This window comes from Juglans microcarpa x Juglans regia, chromosome 4D (assembly GCF_004785595.1).
Source record: "Juglans microcarpa x Juglans regia isolate MS1-56 chromosome 4D, Jm3101_v1.0, whole genome shotgun sequence".
NCBI classification, from domain to species: Eukaryota; Viridiplantae; Streptophyta; class Magnoliopsida; order Fagales; family Juglandaceae; genus Juglans; species Juglans microcarpa x Juglans regia.
The window spans coordinates 27309198-27328895 of NC_054600.1; the positions used below are offsets into that span (position 1 = coordinate 27309198).

The 19698-nt window shown below is 35.3% G+C and overlaps 2 protein-coding genes and 1 non-coding gene across 4 annotated transcripts; 1 reads left to right on the top strand and 2 right to left on the bottom strand.

Moving 5' to 3' along the window:
- Positions 1-1577: 1577 nt before the first annotated feature.
- On the bottom strand, positions 1578-2398 carry LOC121260803 (chaperone protein dnaJ 11, chloroplastic-like). Its single transcript, XM_041162834.1, has one exon. The coding sequence runs from the start codon at positions 2317-2319 to the stop codon at positions 1816-1818; it is 504 nt and encodes a 167-aa protein (XP_041018768.1). The 5' UTR covers positions 2320-2398; the 3' UTR covers positions 1578-1815.
- A 7400-nt stretch (positions 2399-9798) lies between these two features.
- On the top strand, positions 9799-9902 carry LOC121261781. The gene has a single exon (XR_005940001.1). It is a non-coding gene; the product is annotated as a small nucleolar RNA Z279/snoR105/snoR108 (small nucleolar RNA).
- Positions 9903-10353: 451 nt separating this feature from the next.
- LOC121261591 (protein PSK SIMULATOR 2-like) lies at positions 10354-16641 on the bottom strand. 2 transcript variants are annotated; one of them, XM_041164031.1, is made up of 13 exons: positions 16432-16641; positions 15818-16314; positions 14377-14675; positions 14125-14217; positions 13945-14035; positions 13420-13513; positions 12860-12957; positions 12467-12536; positions 11694-11797; positions 11491-11601; positions 11274-11350; positions 11076-11120; positions 10354-10999 (listed from the first exon to the last, which is right to left on the bottom strand). In XM_041164031.1, the coding sequence occupies exons 2-13, from the start codon at positions 16088-16090 to the stop codon at positions 10486-10488; spliced, it is 1869 nt and encodes a 622-aa protein (XP_041019965.1). In that variant the 5' UTR covers positions 16091-16314; positions 16432-16641; the 3' UTR covers positions 10354-10485. The 2 variants fall into 2 exon arrangements, with proteins under 2 accessions (XP_041019965.1, XP_041019964.1); XM_041164030.1 differs by having other exon boundaries at positions 15818-16641.
- Positions 16642-19698: the final 3057 nt, after the last annotated feature.

Consider the following 19698-nt stretch of genomic DNA (forward strand, 5'->3'; position numbering starts at 1 on the left):
AAAATAAAATCATTCATTCTCCATCATAGCTTCCATAGCACTACTGACAGTTTCTCCATCTCCTCTTTATTTAGCCATATGAACATGACTTTTAGAAGATCTTGAAAGCTCTTGAATAAACCAATGCTTTTTTGAATTTTCATAGAGCACTATCCCCATACGTCCTTTGCTGATATGTAGTCCCATAAATATATGTTCTATAGATTTTGGTTCCTACAAATATAAGGGACAAAGAGGGTCTACCAATATTTTCTTTTTACATAACTTGAGTTTGGTAGGTAATATGTTAAGACAAGCTCTCCACATAAAGGTTTTTGTTGCTAGAGGGTGTGACAATTTTCAAATTTTGGTCCATTCTTCTGCTTTATGCCTTTCTTGTGAGGTTTGGTCTTCTGTTCTGCTATGTATTTCACCTTGTAGATGGTATGCACTCCTTATATTGAATATTCTATTTGCTGAACATCTCCACATTAATATGTCTGGCCTGTTTGTGTGACTGATAGGTAGTTAGCTAATGAGTTCTGCTTCATCTTTTGTAAAGATTTCTTTGAGTAAATTGAGATTCCAGTCCATTGTATATGAGTTGATTAGTTCCTCAACATTAACTTATGCATCCAGAATGTTTATTGGGCTTTGAGTAATTGGTCAAGGCAGCCATTTGTCAGACCAAATTTTGACTAATGTACCATTTACAATCCTCCAAATGGTCCATTCTTCAAGCAAAGGCCTTGTTGAAATCAAGCTTCTCCGAGAGTTTCTCGTGTGTACAGATCAATTCTCTCTATAGTTTATTCGTGAACGTAAGTGATCACTCGGGAAAACTCTGCTTTTAAAAAAGGAATCATCTTTATTACAAAACTTGAAAAATATAATAATAAAAATGAATTTTATCGGTAAAAAATTAAATGAAAATAATTAAAACATGAAGAGAAGTGTTGTTCTTCAGTTAAATTTTATCTTGCTCAATTATATTTTTTTAGATTGCTAAAATTTTTGTTGAATCTTCAATTTAGGGTTTGGGTTTAAATTCTAGAATTTGAATTGGCAGACACCAAAATCAGTCCGATCACGAGGTTAGGGCATAGCCGGAGACGGGGTGAAAGAATTAGAAAGAGCCACCCAACTCCAACGGGGCCGAAAGCCAATGACTAGTATATCATAATTAATTAGCATAAAGATGATAAAATTTAAAATAAAAAAATATCACTACTTGGATCTTAATGCCCGGATCCCTCGTTGAAGTTGAAAAACCAAAGCATACGTTGAAACAACTTCTTCAGTCATAAAAGGAAAATAATAGTATTGTCTTATAGTTTTGTCCTGCTCACTTTTTTTTTTTTTTTAAATAGGTAATAAAGTAATTATTAGTGAATTAGTGTATTTTTTAAAAATATTTATAGACATTTAAAAAATATTTGAAAGAAAAAAAAGAGTATAATTTACACTAAGATGAGCATGCTAAATCTCGTACAACCAATATATTTCTTACTATATAATTGAACAACTTGTATGGTATAGCTTTAATATTAATATTATTATTCACTAAAGAGTAAAGTCTGAGTATCATCAAGAAATCTGTAAAATGCAGAATTTCATATATTAATCAGGCTATTAAAAGGCGCCTGTTCACACTTACAAAGGATTCATGTTACATTTATACACTGTAACATCGACTTGCTAAAATTGTGTCAGGCTTGAGCTCTCAATTCTGCCACAATATCCCTTAAATACCCTCAGTGTCATTCTTCAAGTCCTAATTAAGATCATCTCCATCTCTAATTTTAACCTAATGAATCTTCCTGCTTTCTTTTGGGGCTACCAGCATTGATCGGTCTCCCATCTCCGTCGTGAATATCCAGAAAATTGGGAATCCATCGTAGCCGCACGCGTTGCCATTACCGTAGAATAACTCGCCGTCCGCCGCCGACGGCCGTAAAGCACGCGATCGTAATCGGCGCGTCTCTCCGGATCCGACAGCGTCGTATACGCTTCATGGACCTTGATGAACTCGCCCGCAGAAGTCTGACCACCTCTTTGACCGTTACTTGAAACGTCGGGGTGTACCACTCTCGCTAATCTTCTGTAAGCTGCTTTGATCTCCTGACAGGAGGCACCCATGTGAATCCCGAGGACCTCGTAAAGTGACGCCGAAGAGGTGACGTGGGACCCGGTCCTCTCGGCGGTTGCGGTGCAAGAGGCGGAGATACGAGAGGCACGGAACTTGAGGGATTTTGGGAACGAACGTTGGCAGTCTATTACGGAGACTTTTGGACCGAAGAAATGGGAGGAGGAGCTTAAGGATGAGGATGCGGATAACATCGTTAAGATTTGGAAGCAGTTTGCTGAAGTGCAGTGGGTTTATGCTTATCCGTGTAGATAGAAAGGGAGTGGAAGACGGTTGGATGAGTTGGTATTTATGGTGATAAGGAGAATGGGCTTAACCATGGTTAGTGTGGCTGGGTTAACGAATCACAGGCTTATCCATTGGATGATTCGATCATGTCTTGTGCTGACTCGGCGAAACGTCGGTGTCCCCAGTTTCTGTCCGCCTACGTTTCCAATACAATGGTCTCTCTCTCTCTCTCTCTCTCTCTCTCTCTCTGTCCAGTTACTTTTATTTTTAATTTTACAGGTAAATCCTTTATTTTGAAAGTAGCAATTCCTGCAAATATCATGCATGATATGGTTTAATTTGGGATAAATTACTAAGAGTCCCAAGACACTTTCTCTTCTTCTTCTTCTGAATCTGTATTTTCTTTTCCCCAAACAGTACATCATACTGATCTTGATGAATTATGAGAATATTCATTGTGACGTTGAAACAAAAACCATTGTATATGCCCTTTATATTGCAATTCTTTTGAGGCACCGATGGAGATCGTTTTCATACGCTAGCTAGATTTCACTGAGAGTGCCCATATAATTTGTACGTAAGCGTGATCGTCATATTCCTGATTGGTATGTATTAGCAGACTTACCCAATAGAGAATATGCTAAAAACATTTAATATGTATAAAATCGTGCATCAAATTAAGGTATTATCTTCGACTCTCCTTTACTTTTATTTGATAAACTTCTCAAAGGCTCTTTGAAGGTCCTGTTTCTTTGTTAAGGAAAATGATTTTCGCGGCGGTTTGGAAGGCATCTTCTTAATTATGCAGGTTGATTATATTAATTAATTATTGTAAGAACAGCCCATAATACGAGATATATTAAAAAACAAAACCCATTGACTTCGGAACACTTAAGGTTAGATTCAATGATTCATCACGGTGTTGAACTTTTCTCCTCTGTTCTTATTTTTTTTCAATTGTTCCGGAGAGTTCTGGAAGAGGAAGAGTATATGGACTACCTTTAATTGCATATGGGTTCATGGTATGTGTTAATTAATATATGCTAATGTATATATACACAATATTCTAAAAAATGCCTTCATCCATATATACGTAGCTTCTCAAATATGTAAAAAAATTATCTTTTCTTTATTTATTTTTAAATAAAATTGTTATCAAATAGCAAATATATATATATATATATATATATATATTCTTGGTTTTTGAGGAAAAGCTAGGGCGAATGACCAAGCTGTTTGCAAGATCCAAATCTTTTAAATATATCATAATGTTGAAAAGAGGAACCCCGGCCACTTGTTTTCCAGAAAATATATATATATATATATATAGATATATACTAGATAGTATGCCAATTATCTTGCTTAATACTCTTGTCTCTTATGTCTTAAAAAAATAAAAAAATTACTTTTGTCTCTGAAAACGCGTTAATGTTATGTCATCGTCGCGGGTACCGACACCTTAATTGGACATGCAAGCTGTTGATAACTCCATATAGCTAAAAGATAAGGAACGAAGAATAATATAAACTCGGAAAGGAAACATCTGGGCCATGCATGAGAGGCTTTTTAACGTCTACTCCGGATAGGAAATTAATTGACTCTGGCTGTGGAATTAAATATGGCTTGTTTAGAAATATATTTCATCTCAAAATTCTTATATTATATTATTTAATTTCATTTTATCTCCTTCTCAAATATAATTTAAATATAAACATTTTTTAAATTAATCATTACAATTTTTTTTAATTAATTTTTCAAATTTCTAAACAAAAATAATATTATAAAACTATATTCTAACAATATTTTATTTTTAGAATATTTTTTTATTCAACTTTTTCTCTCTTATTTTTCAAAATCTAAAAAATACTCAATTCAAACTATTTCATTATTGTTCACAAGCTATCTTACTACTATTCACAAAATAATAATATCATCTCACTCCTCAAGCCAGGCTTGTTTGGAAATATATTTCATCCCAAAATTCTTATCACATCTCATCTCCTTCCAAAACATAATTCAAATACAAACATTTTCAAAATAATCATTACAATTTTCTTAAAATTTCAAATAAAAAAAATCAATTTTTTCAAATCATAAAATAAAAATATTATTATAAAATTATTTTCTACCTAAAGCTATATAGAATACTATGCCACCGACGCGAACTGACCAATCGAGTTAGGAACCAGACCAAACCGGTGGAGAACCGGTCGGCATGCAGTGGCAATTTGAAGAAACCGACGTTCAGCAATTCAGTCACAGTTTGAAATTGAATCGGACCGCTGAACCGACAGATATAATAAAACTTTTTTTTAAGATACCTTTATCGAAATAACTTTGTTCCATTTAAGTTTAAGTGGAACGGCGTCGTTTTATAACTATAAGTATTACAACAGATAATGGAAATGACGTCGTTTGACATTAAACCAAATAACATCGTTTTGATTAAGAACGTAAGAAAAAAAATAAGTCTGAAATAACGTCGTTTCACTTAAACTTAAGTAAAACAACATCATTTCGAGATGTGTCTTCTTCTTCCCCAGCCTCTTCTTCCCGTTGTACTCTCTCTCTCTCTCTCTCTCTCTCTCTCTCTCTCTCTCTCTCTCTCTCACTCTCTCTCCTATACAACTCGCTCTCTCTCTCATTATTCTCTCAGAAGATAATCGCCGTTAAGGGAATCGACGCTGATCGAGAACCGCTAGAGAATCGCCCCGATCGATTTCCTCCTTAGTCCTCCCCATTGACCGGTTACGATTGGTAGCTCCCCCATTTTTGTTGGTGTCGGTTTTGTCCAAAAATCGCGCCAATGCCGTCGGTTTTCACCCATAATTCTAACAATCTCTTAACTTTATACTATTTTTTATTCAAGTTTTTCTCTCGCTTTTTCCAAAATTTAAAAAATACTCAACTCAAACTATCTAATTATTATTCACAAATTATCTTATTAGTATTCATAAAACTTTCTTCTCATCTCACTCAAAACGAACCCAAGAGTACTGGCTTAAGGGATACTTAAATAAATGGGTACTTTTCTCTACTTAAAAAGTAAAAAATTATACTCATCATCTTCATACCACACTATACATAATTTTTTTTCATCTTACTGAATGTGTAGTATATAAATAATAAGTAGAATAAATCAATTAGTTTACAAATAATAAAACAAAAAATTAAAAATAAGTATGTTGTGTAGTGTGTAATATTTGAGGATAATGAATAGTAAATTTCTAAAAATTATATACTAAGAAGAATTTATTTACAGGCTTCCTTATCAATATATCTGACACTACATTCACTAATATGAAAGACTTACATCATTTATCATAAAAAAAATTATTGATATTTTGACTTATTTTAAAAATTATATCATGTCCCGCAATAAGTGATGTTTTTATCCACCGATTTATATATAAAAATATTTGATATGATTATAAAGTGATAATCATAATAGATTGTAACGAAATAGGACCTGGAAATATCAGGTCTTAAAAATGATACTCATTTTTCTATTGAATAATAGAAAAGGTGCGCAAGGCTACCTATCAAAACACCAAGAAAAGTGGCATATGGCCAAGCTGAAGCTGCCCTTATTTTGGCCATGTCATTGACAAGCCATGATAGCCCCATGACATTGTCGTTGACACACCAAGACAGTCCCATAACCAACTCACATGCATGTCATGGCCCATGCCTTGACACGTACAAGGTGCCCAACAAGGCTATTGGCTGCGTGCAGCCCAGTATCTACACGCTCATGCGCATGCCCAACAAGGTCAGCGAGTTTAGTGACCACGCACGCCCAGCAAGCAGCCCATGCGCCAGCCAATGCGCAACCCATGTGCACGCCCTTGCTTGGGCCACGCCACACAGCATGCGCATGCACAACCCCAGGCCATGTCAACGCCTAGGCCCCTACCTGGGCCATGCACTGCCAACAGCAGTAGCAGCCGCACAGTCTAGACCATGCCAACGCCCAGGCCCTACCTGGGCCATGTCAAGCTGCAGCAGGCCAACGCTTAGGCCCATGCCTAGGGCGTGTCATGACCAGCCCCCACTCCAACCAAGCCAACTAGACCATGGCTCATGTCGTGTGCCAATCTAGGCCACCATGGACCAATGCATACCAAGTGCCAACGTGGGGCCTACCTAAGGCCTTTTTGCATGAAACCACTTTAGGGTTTCATTTTATGTCTTTACTATAAATAAGGCACTTAGCCATTTCATTTGGACCTTTTTGACAATTTTCTTTTGTAAACACTTGTGATTGTTCTTGAGGTCTATTTCGGTGCCATTGCACATGAGCTCTTTTGGGTGCAGTTCGTGAATCCCAAAGAGAGATTCACACCTTGCAATTCGTGAATAGGTGTGATTCCATTTATCCAATCCTTGAGTATTTTCCATTCCATTTCTTATCTTCCATTGTTATTTTTGCTTGCATGTTCATATATTTTTTTGAATTTTTCCAACAAACAAACACAAGTTAATCCTCCTCTAGGCAAGACCAACTCTCCATAATTTCACTTTCCATAATTAGCATTCTTCCATTCCCACAAACATTAGCCGAAACCACCAAGAGTTCAATAAGGTAATTCCTACATTTTAGAAATCTTTAACTCATCTCCAACCCAATCTCTTGATTGAAGAAATTTCCATTTCATCTCCAATCTCTTAAATCTATCCATTCCTAAAATATTTTAAGTCAACCAAGGCCTTCTTAACTTACAAAAACCAAAACCTTATCTTACGTTAGTAGATTCCTACAATTTATGAATCTTCCCTCCATCTTCTCATCAATCTCAAACCATATCCAAACCATCAACCACGCCAACCCTAATTCCCCATTGCCCAAACACGTAATTTCCCAAGCCATCGAAACCCTAGCCTCACTTCCATCATCCAACCATAGCCCACTTCCGATTGGCGTCACTCTCAAGGACAAACCAAGCTACTCCACATTGTGTCACATTGTACCACATTTATCAAAACACTTAGATCAATCTTACTACATCATCATCAATACTTTCGTCCCTCAAATACTAAACCTTCATCAACTTAGGGATATTTCATTGCCACACAAGTTCAAGGCCAAGCAACTTGGCAATACACACTCGGTCATCACAAAAACAAGGCGAGCTCGTAGATATTAATGTTTAGAGACTAGACTGAGATCTTTAATATATACACCCGATTTAGGATGTGACAACGATTTTTGGGATTGTATAGCAAGAGGCCACCACCAACACTGGACCTCTCAATAAGTTTTTAATCTTTTTAATAAATTATGATAAATAATTTGGAGTGGTGTAGTTTTTATTTTTTGAATTGAAGAATCTTTAGAAAACTAATCAATTTATGATTTTTTATACTCCATCCTAATAGTAGCGACTCGCATACAAAGGAACCATGTTATACATCTATACATTATTTTTTTATATTTGTAATCAATATTCAGAAAAAAAAAAAAAGATTTCAATAAAAAAATATCTAGAAAAAATTATAGAGTCGTTATGAACCAAGGAAAATGGAATTGATAATGGATAAGGCTTGTTTGAACTTTGTTTGTGGCGGACCCTTAGCGTTGGCAGGGACCGAGGGGCATCTAATCAAGCAATGCCACGTGACGATTAACTGTCGTTTAGTAAAAAAAATTGTACCTGAGGACGTGGCAATTGGATAAAGCTTGCAGTCTCTTGGTAACCCCACACGGTCCAAACCTCGCTACTGAACTGACTCGAGTTTTCGACGACAGTTAAATAATCCAATGCAGCGAAACGTCCGAAGGGGCATTCGTGTCAGCCACCTGCCTCCCACGTGTAGACACGTCGGTTGGAGACGAAAAACAGTCTTACACATTCGACACGCGTTGAGCTCTCATAGAATGGACGGTGGAATTCTGTGGGTAAAGCCGACAGCGGTTGACGTGTTACTTTAATCTGGAGTCGGCACGGAATTATAGGACGAGGACTCACGTGACAGCATTCAATGTCGACTATTTCCGTACATGGACCACGACAACCGAAGCTCAATATGGATAAAGCCCAAAAATGTCGAGCCTCCTAGGGCAGCCCTCGCCCAACTACATGAGACGAAGCTTGAGCCCACAATCGAGCCTTTGACAATCACGTGGGGCTTTCAGTATGAGCTCGGCCCTTTACGTAACCTGTACGTATGTAACAGCCCACAGTGACAACACTAACAAGCAAGGAGCAAGCAACATGGGTTCGGAAGACAGCGGGTGGGAATGGTTGCGTGAGGAAGGCTTTGCATGGGCTGGCCATATGTATAGAGCAATGTTACACAGCATTTTCAACTTTCACACATTATATTTTTTTTAATTTTTAAATTTTTTTAATATTTTTTTAGTTTATTCTTTTTAAATTAATTTAATTCTTTTATTTATTTTTCATATATTAAATATTTGATAAAATAAAAATAATAATAAAAATTAAAAAAAAAATGTGGTATGGGAGATTGTGTGAATAGTAAGTTGTGTAGATTTTTTCGTATGTATAAGCATTGTGTGCTGCCTCGAAGGAATACTTGATATATAGTTATGGATGGTATAAATTTATTTTGAAAAAAAATAGAATTTATTGTTAAAAAATTAATTTTTTTAATATAAGTTTTATATTTTTTTATTTTTTCAAATAAGTTAGAGGCACTTGAGGCAAATATCATTTCTCAATTAGATGTGCAAGTAGAGTAAGTTGCTTTTGTCTTTGCATGATTTATTGGGCATGCATGCGGCCGTTTTTATTAGTTTCATAATATATATTTTTTTAAAAGTCAAAGTTCAATCCAAACAATTTTTAACACCATTTTTTTTTTTCTCAAAGATAAAAATCACATAATCATTTACCTATTTTTTCATAAAGAAAAAACACAAAAATTAAAGTAGTTTTCGCTAAAAACAAACAAAATCTATCATTGAAACAACTTATTACTTTTACGGTTTTACCTACCCACTTTCACAAAACTCAACGCAAAATATATTGAAAGAAATTCAAATAGCTTCTCATTTTACTTTATCAACTATCACAAAACGCAATATAAAGCATATCCCTTTTTTTTCCTATAATTATCATCAATTATGGAAGACGTCACTCATCAAAGATGCCCTTCACTCCTTCGAATTGTTGTCAACATATTTTCTATATGAGTAAAGCATGAAAAGGGAAAAAAACACTGCACCTTTCCAATTGAGGCTTTCCCGAATCTCATGGTCTTTTCTTTTTCTAGCTTTCATGGGCTCCCCAATATCGCATCACATTGACATGATCCATGATTGGGCTTTTCTTTTTCTTTTTTCGCACGGACTGAGAGAGGAAGAGAGGGATTTGGTGTTTAATCCCACATCGAGACGGAAGAATGAGAGGGGTTGGAATCGGCTCTATAAGGAGACAAATAGAGGCCACAACTAAACCATGATCCTTCAGGCAGTTAACGGGATGTGATGAGTGGTTGGTTCTCGCAATATTTATGCGAGAGGGGTGTCCGCCCCAGCCTGGTTACGACAATTGGGCACTCCCATTATCACCAATCTGATCCCTAGCTTGAAGATCTCCTCCCCCAAATCAAGTTCAAAATCTTCCTACCCAATCCTATGGTTCATGCTAAAGTTTTTTATTTTGAGCATCCGAAAGTTCTGCAGTTCTTGCTTACAATTCTGATGACAAATTGTCAAGAGGCTTTGGGCATTGCTAGCACAAATCTCCCTTTTTATTTTTTTTATTCATTTTTTTTGTTTTTATATTTTTTTTAACATATTTAAATATATTTAAAAAAAAAAAACATATCAATACACTAAAAATTATTGAGTAAAAAAAATTAAATTAAATAAATACCAAAATTCGAAACTGTTCTTTTATCCAATAAAGACCTAAAATTCCTAATAAACCAGTAATAGGAGACAAAATCAGTATTTTATATATCAAACCCCACCATTTACATTACACCCCGGAAGTACTACTCTGGGCATTCAAATTTGTTGAGGCCATAAAGAAAAAATAATAATTACATTACACTATAATATCCCGTATACTTGCACATATCCACCTGTGTACATGGGTATATACGCGATGAAACGTAAATATAACCACAAAAATTATAATGAAATGGAGAGAATGAATAAACTATTCTGGGAGCGAAGAACATGTCTGGAATGGTATACGTTCAAACGTGACATCTAGCCCATCCATGATATCCAAAACGTCAGACTTGCCCTGTCGTGCACTCGATTCTCTGCTTGGGGAACAACCTGTGCTCCTGCTCAAAACCGTGGTTCCTCCATTCTTGGCCATGGCAAAGTGCTGACTTTTGCTGATTCCAGGGGCCATCAAGCTACTAATCACCTCGTCTAACAATTTCTTATCTTCCTGAGAAAGTTGTATTCCATGGGTTTTAGAAGTAGAGTTCAAGGATATGAAATGCTTCATCTTGGAGTGAAAATCGACTGTCTTCCCAGTTGGAGATCGTAAACGCAGAGGCTTTAAAGCAGGATCTCTACGTCTTTTTAAGATGATCAAATGGTGTAGCAAGGTCACCAATTTAAGGATGTATTGATCCGTCTTCCCCTTGTCTGCATAATATAGCGTCTGGAGGCGGATCGGGTTACTGGATGCGGTTGAACTGTTGTCGAACTCGATACTGTTCAATAAGAAACAAACACTCTGAAGTATCATTCTAGTGACAGAGAAAGACAGAGAGCGAGAGTGAGACAAACCTAGCCTTTGCCCATTCTCCAACCCACCCGAAACCTTGATGTGCTCTGTCACCAAAAGCAACAGAAGGAAAATTGAGTGTTTGTGTAAAATGAAAGACTACCAAAAGATATTAGCTTATATTTGTACAAGAAAATAAATAGCAGTATGTAGAGATTAGGTATATAAAAAAAAAATCCCAGTGAAATAGTATAACCTACTTAAGAGTATTTGTGGCAAATGGAAGTAGCAACTTAAGAGTCCTTTCCATTTCAGCATTGACCTGAAAAATCGAAAGCTGTACAGAAACAGAAGGTGAAGCAATTAAGTATGTTAGAAAAAAGAAAGAAACGCTTGAGCTAAATATCCATGAAGAGAAATGAATAAGTAGGGAACAGAAGAAATGCCAAGGTTTCAACCATTCTTCAGAGGACATACCTGTTCATTGAGATCAAGCATTCGGGAATGTAGAACCGTCTTAACACTATTTGGCAATGCCCGATATAATCGGTCCCTCATATTTTGGGGAAGGGTGGTTGGGCAAGATGCCTGTCAACAAATAACCATCCATTCATGGACACATACTTGGAAAATCAATTAGCTGAAAATGAAATCCCTAAAAAGGGGAGATTTATACTTACAATTATACTTGTCAGGTTGATAATATTAGCATAGTGTAATGCAAGACCGGTTTCACCAAGTCTTTGAGGACCCTTGCTTTCCTCCTCACTAACCAATGTTATACCTGCCATGAATAAACAACTCTGTAAGAATTTATGATTCAATGATTTGAATCACATACTTCAAGGCCAACAACTTCAATCATGTCCAAATGACTTGTATTCGACCATATATAAATTAAAAGAATATATGGACATCGGCAAATCTAAAAATATTTCGAAAACTGCCTTGACATGATAAAACCATGCAGTAACAAAGGATCTACGTGCAGAAATTTTTGTCACAGATAATGTACTTCGACTTTCTGATCAATCTACATAGCAAGAAACAACTGACCGGTTAATTTGCTAGCTTAACTGTTCATAAATCAGGATGCCAAGCAGAAAAAGAAAAACACGGTTCAACCAAAACCAATGCCTCTGACATGACTAAGGGATAGTTGGCAATAGGCAGAGACTTCAATAAAACCAGGGCACATGTAGTTGTAAAAGATCAAAGCCGCAAAGAATATTCTATGCCATATTTTCTCATAACCAAGATTCTACATACTTTGGGACATTTCAAAACCAGGGCATGTGTAGCGTAAAAACCAAAGTCTGCAAAGAAGATTCTACGCAATATTTTCTCGTGACTTAGATTCTACATTTATGAGGCAATTTAAACATTTCTTTTTAGGATTAAATACTTAGATGAGCTTTGTGACTAGTCTCATTACGAGATGTACAACTCATACCATTGTTTCCAAAACCTTCCCAGATAGCTTTATGTATGTGGGTGACAACATTCAAAAGCTTCTTTACAATCTGCGATAAGCAAAATAATTGGAAAATATAAGTAAAACTACAGAGAATAATATTCCACTCTATTCTGTGGAACATAAGACTAATAATGTAGGCACCTTCCTCCTTGACCTATGACAGATTCTATATCAAATAAATGTGTTTATATTTGACTGCCATTTCCGCCAGGAGAGGTAGTATAAAGACTAACCAAAACTGGCAGTTTAAATGATAAATTGAAGCGCAAAGTACATAGAAGCAAATTCTAATAAAGTTTTCCAACTAGGTATTAAAATATCACAGTTTTATCTCTTCAGAAATAATGACACGTGCTCACAGTTATATACCTCTTCAAAACTTTTAGACCAAAGAGACTTCTTTTTCAATCTCTGTACAAGCTTTCTTTGTTCTTTTAGCTCGCTTTGAAAAACGGTGAGACTCTCTCCTACAATTACAAACGAAATGACCTGTTAATGAATTTAGTGCACTGCTGCCACTGAACAGACTTCTTGAAGAAACTGGACACATTTAACAAGCAGTGGTAACTTTGAGTACTTTTTCAAAATTTAGTCCATGGACAATATATTATCTTCTAAGTTTAGAGGTTGATAGAGTAGTAGCAAATGATGAGACAGAAGGCCACAAAGCACAACGGAAGGTAGAAAATGAAGAATACTGCTTACAGGACAGGAGCTTTTCCTGGGTTTAAAGAAAGAGATTATATCTTTTTTCCAAGGTAGAATTTGTATAGCATAATACGTGATTACTGATATGTTGAGATGGGCATCTTGGTCCCATAGAATATGAAACTATTACTTTGAATGAACTAGACAGATCCAAGTTTTCACAGTATTATAGATATATCAAAAGCAGTCTGTGGTAAGTGAATAAGAATTTTATGCCCAACCTCGTTGAGGGAGATTTAAGGACTCCATTTCCTCAAGCTGTCGTCGATAATCTTGTTCAAATCTTTCGAAAGCATTCAACTCGTGGTATAATTCCTACACAAATGAACAAGTTATAGCTTCTTAGAGTAATACATGCTAATCGTAACCCAAGGGATAAAATCCAAATTCAAGTGGAGATAGACGAAATGGAAAATTTATATAAAGCATGAAAAATTAGTATTATAGTAAAAAACTGCAGAGTATACACTTAACATGATTCAATAAGACATCTTCAGTATGTTTCAGAAGTGGAAACGTATTACGTGTTTCAATGCTAGTAGAAGCGAACTATATATACATGCATATTTACTTGTATTTTTATGAACTGCCAAAGATTAAGCAATAAAATGCATAAAGCAGATAGGAGGAACTACTAGCATCATGTAGCATTTGTAAAGGATGATCAAATGCTTCCCTATGAAATTACACAACAGTACTTCACCAACTAGTAGCACATATAAATGCAAAGCTTTAAATTAACTTACAGAAGTGTGCTGAGCCAGCATAGTCAACTCCTGAACTGTTGTTTCTGCATCAACTATAATTTTTTTGCGGTTTGGACCGTCAGTATCTAATCTGAAATATTTATTACAAACTGTTCAGATCTATATTCGCATGCTCAGCAAAATATAATGACCATACCATATTTTATAAAGTCAACTTACTTGGAAAAGTATTCACCCATATTGTGCCACTGTGGATCTTTGCACATATCTCCAAATCTAATTACTTCCCGCAAGAAAACTTCAAACTCCTGCCTAAAAATACCCCAAGGTCAAAAAAAGAAAAAAGAGAAGATAGAAATTATAAAGTATGAAAGGTAAAGAAAAGAGTTACAATTAAATCCTATCAAACTAGACATAAAAGACAGCCAAACTTCATATCAAAAGCAATTATTCTCTCTAACAAGAAACAACCTTTTGTCGGCAGCAGCAAAACTCAGCAATTCCTCCACATTGGTGGAAACTAATTGTTTTACGCTCGAATGTAAAATCTCTTTTTTCAGGGCCTGGATATTTTCTTTAGAAAGAGATTGCAACAAGTATATGCCTTTGGCTATTGTATTAGCTACTTCAAATGCAAATATGGATATTGTATTCCATCTTGAAGCCAAACCAAACCCACTATAGGCATTAAACTTTGGCATGTGAGTTCCAATTGAGTCCAGAACATCTCCTGCCCTCTCACCAGCTCTTCCTAGTCCCTTCTGAAGAATCTGCAAAAGCAGAAAACAAACTAAACCATAGTATATAAAAGTGACAGTGTATCGAACGCCAATAAAGGAACGTTATTCCCTTGAACGGAATTCTAAATCCTTGCATTCAACTTATTTGATAATCTAGTACTGCAAACCCAGACGGATACAGAATGATTATTGCATCCAGATTATATATGATAGAAACATTTTGGCCTGGAAGATTCAGTTTATCTAATGTTTTAGACTTGACAACAGAAATCATCCTAGGCACATAAAATTGTCATTAAATACATATCAGGGCCCTTTATATTTCGTTCTTGGCTATATCAAACCATTGAGTACGATGCATCTTATATTACCTGTTCAAACCATAGAACAATTCAGGATCAGTTTAAAGTTAGGATGCCTCAGGTGCTGTCATAATAATATTCAAACGAGATACAAGATTCATTTCCTTTCTTTGGGTGAGAATATAAGCTTCATGCACCGAATATTAAGCAGGCAAACGAATTCCATTATATATCCCCTAAACTGAGTAAAATTATCCTTTTCCAGGAATATGTGCGAGGATGAAGTAACCAATTCCAAAATCCAGAGATGGCATAATTTGTTGAGTCCTCCAGTTCATGCTAATTGAACCAACCATCCTGTTCCAATGAATACATTCTCAACTCACTAATGATGGGAAACATAAAGTTTCCATTAAGTTAATAACAGTAACTCCAGTCATGAGGATCACAAATACCTTGGTAGGAGAAAAAACTTGAACCAAAATGATAATGGGATGTCCCACAATGAAATTGGTCTTGTAGGTTCATTATTTTGCATCTTTAATTTTCTTTGCCGGCTTACATTTTCTTGAATTGTCAAAATACAATAGCTTTTCCTCCTATGCAGTTATCTTATAAGTATTTCTTTGCACGTGCAGTTCTATTAAACTTCTCTACTCATCAACAGCGCTATATCTATCAATTACTCCTGCGGAGAGTATCATCGTTGATGCATATGCCAATCTGATCATGAATTTTCCTCTAAAATAAACTGCTTATTAACTACCACGAAACGAATACACGCGCGCGCGCACACATACATACATATATACTAAAAAATATAACATTGAAATCAACAACCATAATCAAATTAACAGTCGTCGAACGCACCTTGCTTGTCCTGCTTGGAGTCGAAGGCTTCGACCGAGTCGGCGTGGCAGGCGACGACTTTGACCAAGTCGGCGTCGATGGCTTCGAGCCACTGGTCAACGACTTTCGCACCACGGGCGAATCAGTATTTCGCATCGTTTTGATGAAAGCATCCGAATCAGAATCCGAATAACCATCCCCTTTCAGCTTACTAACGCCCTCGAGCTTCTCAGAAATATTTTCTCTAACTTTGGCATTACCCTTCGCCACCCCACCGGAGCACACCGCTCCCATTGTTGTCCCAAACGGTACAAATTGAAAGAGTTTTCAACTTCTTGCGTGTAGCATAATTGTGAAGAAATTAATTTTTTTTTTCTCGAATGAAAATACGTAAGTTCAATCGGCTGAGACTAATATAACAGTTCACCCAAGCTGTATTCGGAATTTGTTGAAAAGAGTCAACATAACCAGACAGACTCAGAGTATCGATTCCTTCGTATTCTTAGTCCCTGAAATAACTAGAGACAGAAACCAAGTGATTTTGAACAACAAACCCGATGAAGTTCATATAACTGCAAGAGTGAAGGGAAGAAGAAGAAGAATATGAGAAGACGGATGAGGAGAAAGTTTCGGACTTGCTACACCGAACGAGAAAAGGGTATATACTCCACGGCTTTGACTGCGTGATGCAGACTATGGATTTTCTTCATGATTGCCAAACACCGCGTTGCAAAGAGACAGTTCAAAGCTCTCATGGGAAAATATTTCTGTACAGAATCAAACGTGAAAAATGCGCCGAAAACAAAGACTACCAAACAAACACCGTGAAGCGCGAGAGACAGAAGGGACAGATAATGGAAGTTCCCAGTCTGAGTCCCGCCCACCGCCTCTGAGTTTTTGAGGTGACTGTCCTAGTCAGACGTTGAATTTCACTATTACTATTATACCCCTCATTGTTCTGTTCTCTACGTCAAAGCCGTTCGGTGTACCTGCCTAAAATCTCCGGTCCAAGCGGCAGGTCAAACTCAAAGCTAAGTAAGAAACGGCACAACACTAGCCACGTTCATGAAACTATTGGCCTACAATTAAAGCAGTAATTATATTTAAAAAAAATTACACTTTCACGTACATGGTTTATTAGATAAATAATATTTATAATCGTAGAAATTACAAATGTCACATAATTCTTAAAAAAAAAAAAGTAAATATGAGAATGAAAAAAATTAATTATTTAATAATAGATCTCACACCTTTTTATATGGTATTTGTATACTCTACAACTGTACATAGTATTACTCTATTTATTATTATTATTACTTATATATACTTTTTTAGACTTGCGCTTAAATAAAACTTGGTATTTTTAATATTATTGAGAAAAAAATAGTAAATCAGGTGTTAACTAGTGAAAGACATCAGAAATACTTTGCAACACTTTGACAGTTGGGAAACAAAGAAAATACATCGAGACTTGAATCGATTCACGCATTCTATTGCAGAGTGGGCATCGTCTAAGAATTTGACAAGATGCATACCCCTCGGCCCTCAATCTCATTCCAACATGCCTTTTGGATTTCCATAGTGGGAAGGACCCTCCCATAATTTTCTAATTATTGTAATAAATTACCCATGACAATGTATTTTGGTAGTTTTTAAATGAAGCGTATATTGTTCAGAAAAACAAAAAAACTAGATTATACAGCGGGTTATGTGTTCAAGCAGGGGAGACATAACTGAATATGTAAATTATAATTTAGACAGTATTTATTTAAAATTATCCAAGGATTTTGGATAACATAAACCTCACATAAATATTTGGTATTGTGTAGATTATCAAACTGCTTAGATCGATCGATCAATCCATCGATCAGTTGTAAGTGTTGTGAAAAAATATGACAGCACATGAATGATTGAGACCAAATGCATTCGATGAAATGTGTAATCTTTTCTTAATAACTTGATTTTATTATTGCATATATCTTCCTTTATGTTCTTTAGGTTTCTTTTTATTTCCAACTGTACCTATATATATGCACAATCAATCAATTTCAAAACGGACTTCCATTTTAAATGAAAGCCAAAAAAGGGAATTAAATTTGCATGTTCCCATACTTATTATTAATTCGTCAAACGATGAAGAAATTATGCAACATCATATACTATGTTATTGTTATATATGTTGAGGAATAATCTCATATTATCTGTGGATAAAGTTTCGGGTATATTTATAAGGAATGAGCAATTCTCTCTTGTTAAACCGATTTTATCAAATGAGTTAGACCCATTAATTTTTTTAATATATATATATATGTGTGTGTGTGTGTGTTTCATGTGTGTGTGCATGTGTGTTAGAGAGGAAAGAGATATAAACGAAGAGTTATAATAGCGTGAAGTGGAAAAAATAATAATTGATACATAGAGTACGTATTGGACATTTTTTTTATTGGTTGACCAAACCTTTATTGGCCACAATCTATCTTCTTGAGTACTTCAGATATATAATCAATCGAAAAGGATATGTATATACATACGATCGATCTAGAAGATATGTACAATGGAAAATTTATAGAAAAAAAGGGAAGCCTAAGGGTCAAGATTATTGAGGCATCTAAAACTGGGAATAATGTACTTAATCGGTCAATAATCCAACTAGGGATGCACATATATATACACGTACAGCACATACTAGCTAATCTTTATTGTGTTATATATGGTAGTTAAGAAAAATAAGGGCTTTCGAAATAACGGTGTAAGAGGATATTTTACACTTCACAAGCCCAATGGGCCTCAGTCTGATACCCGGCCCTAGGGTTTAAGCTTACCAATGAAGAAATGCACCTACAAGGAAAAGCAATTGGGTGACTGATGAGACGAATATGCTTGACATATCTCGACCACACTCCGATTGTAAGGACTTGTATAGGGCATAGCAAAAAAGACGGAGAATATTTGATCCTCTGACATGGGAACATTGACTGACCACTAAAGATAAAGCAAGATCAAGAAACCACGCTACATTAATAGACTACTATCCGAATTACACACCACATTAATGATACTATTGTAGAGCCACACAGTATTAAATGACTCTAACAAAAGGAACAATACAAAAGATATGGAGTCCATAAGGACAAACACGATCTGTCCCATTCCTAGACCCTCAGTATAAATAGTAATTCTCAAGTATGAGAAATTTTCTTTGATCCTTAAACTCTCTTACGTATTTACAAACTTTCAATAGACTTTACTGACTTTAGTATCGAAGACTTCCTAACTCCAAAGTCATCCTCTCCTAATTATTTTTCTCTCTATTTTTATAAGTCTAATTTTAAATAATTGGGTTGTTAGAATCTGACTAAAAGCATATCAAACATAACGTTTACAAACGGTGTAAGGTTTAAAATTTCACAACATGATGGCATCCATGCAAGTGGCACGTGAATTATTTCCCCTTTTTCCAGGTCGGTGTACTTGACAGGTCTAGCATGCAGATTTTTTAGATTTCTTAAGGTAGCTAGACTAGGTAGCAATGTAGCATCAACAAATATTTTCTAAAATTCTAATTTCTATTGGAAAAGTAAGCGTTTCAAATTGTAATGTCAATATATATTGAATAATATTAAATACAGTTTTATGTATAAATCTATACTGCAAATATTATTATTATATATATATATATATTCGTATCCCAAAGACGTGCAGAATGTTCTTTTCAAGGAAGGTGGATTTTATTAGTTAAAGACTTTTTAAGTATCCGTTTTAAGTTACATTTAGATAGTGAAAATATCTTAAATATTTTATAAATAATAATAAAAAAATAATAAATAATAAATAATAATAATAATAATAGATAAAAATAAATAATAAATAATAATATAATAATCTCAAAATACTCTACTGCC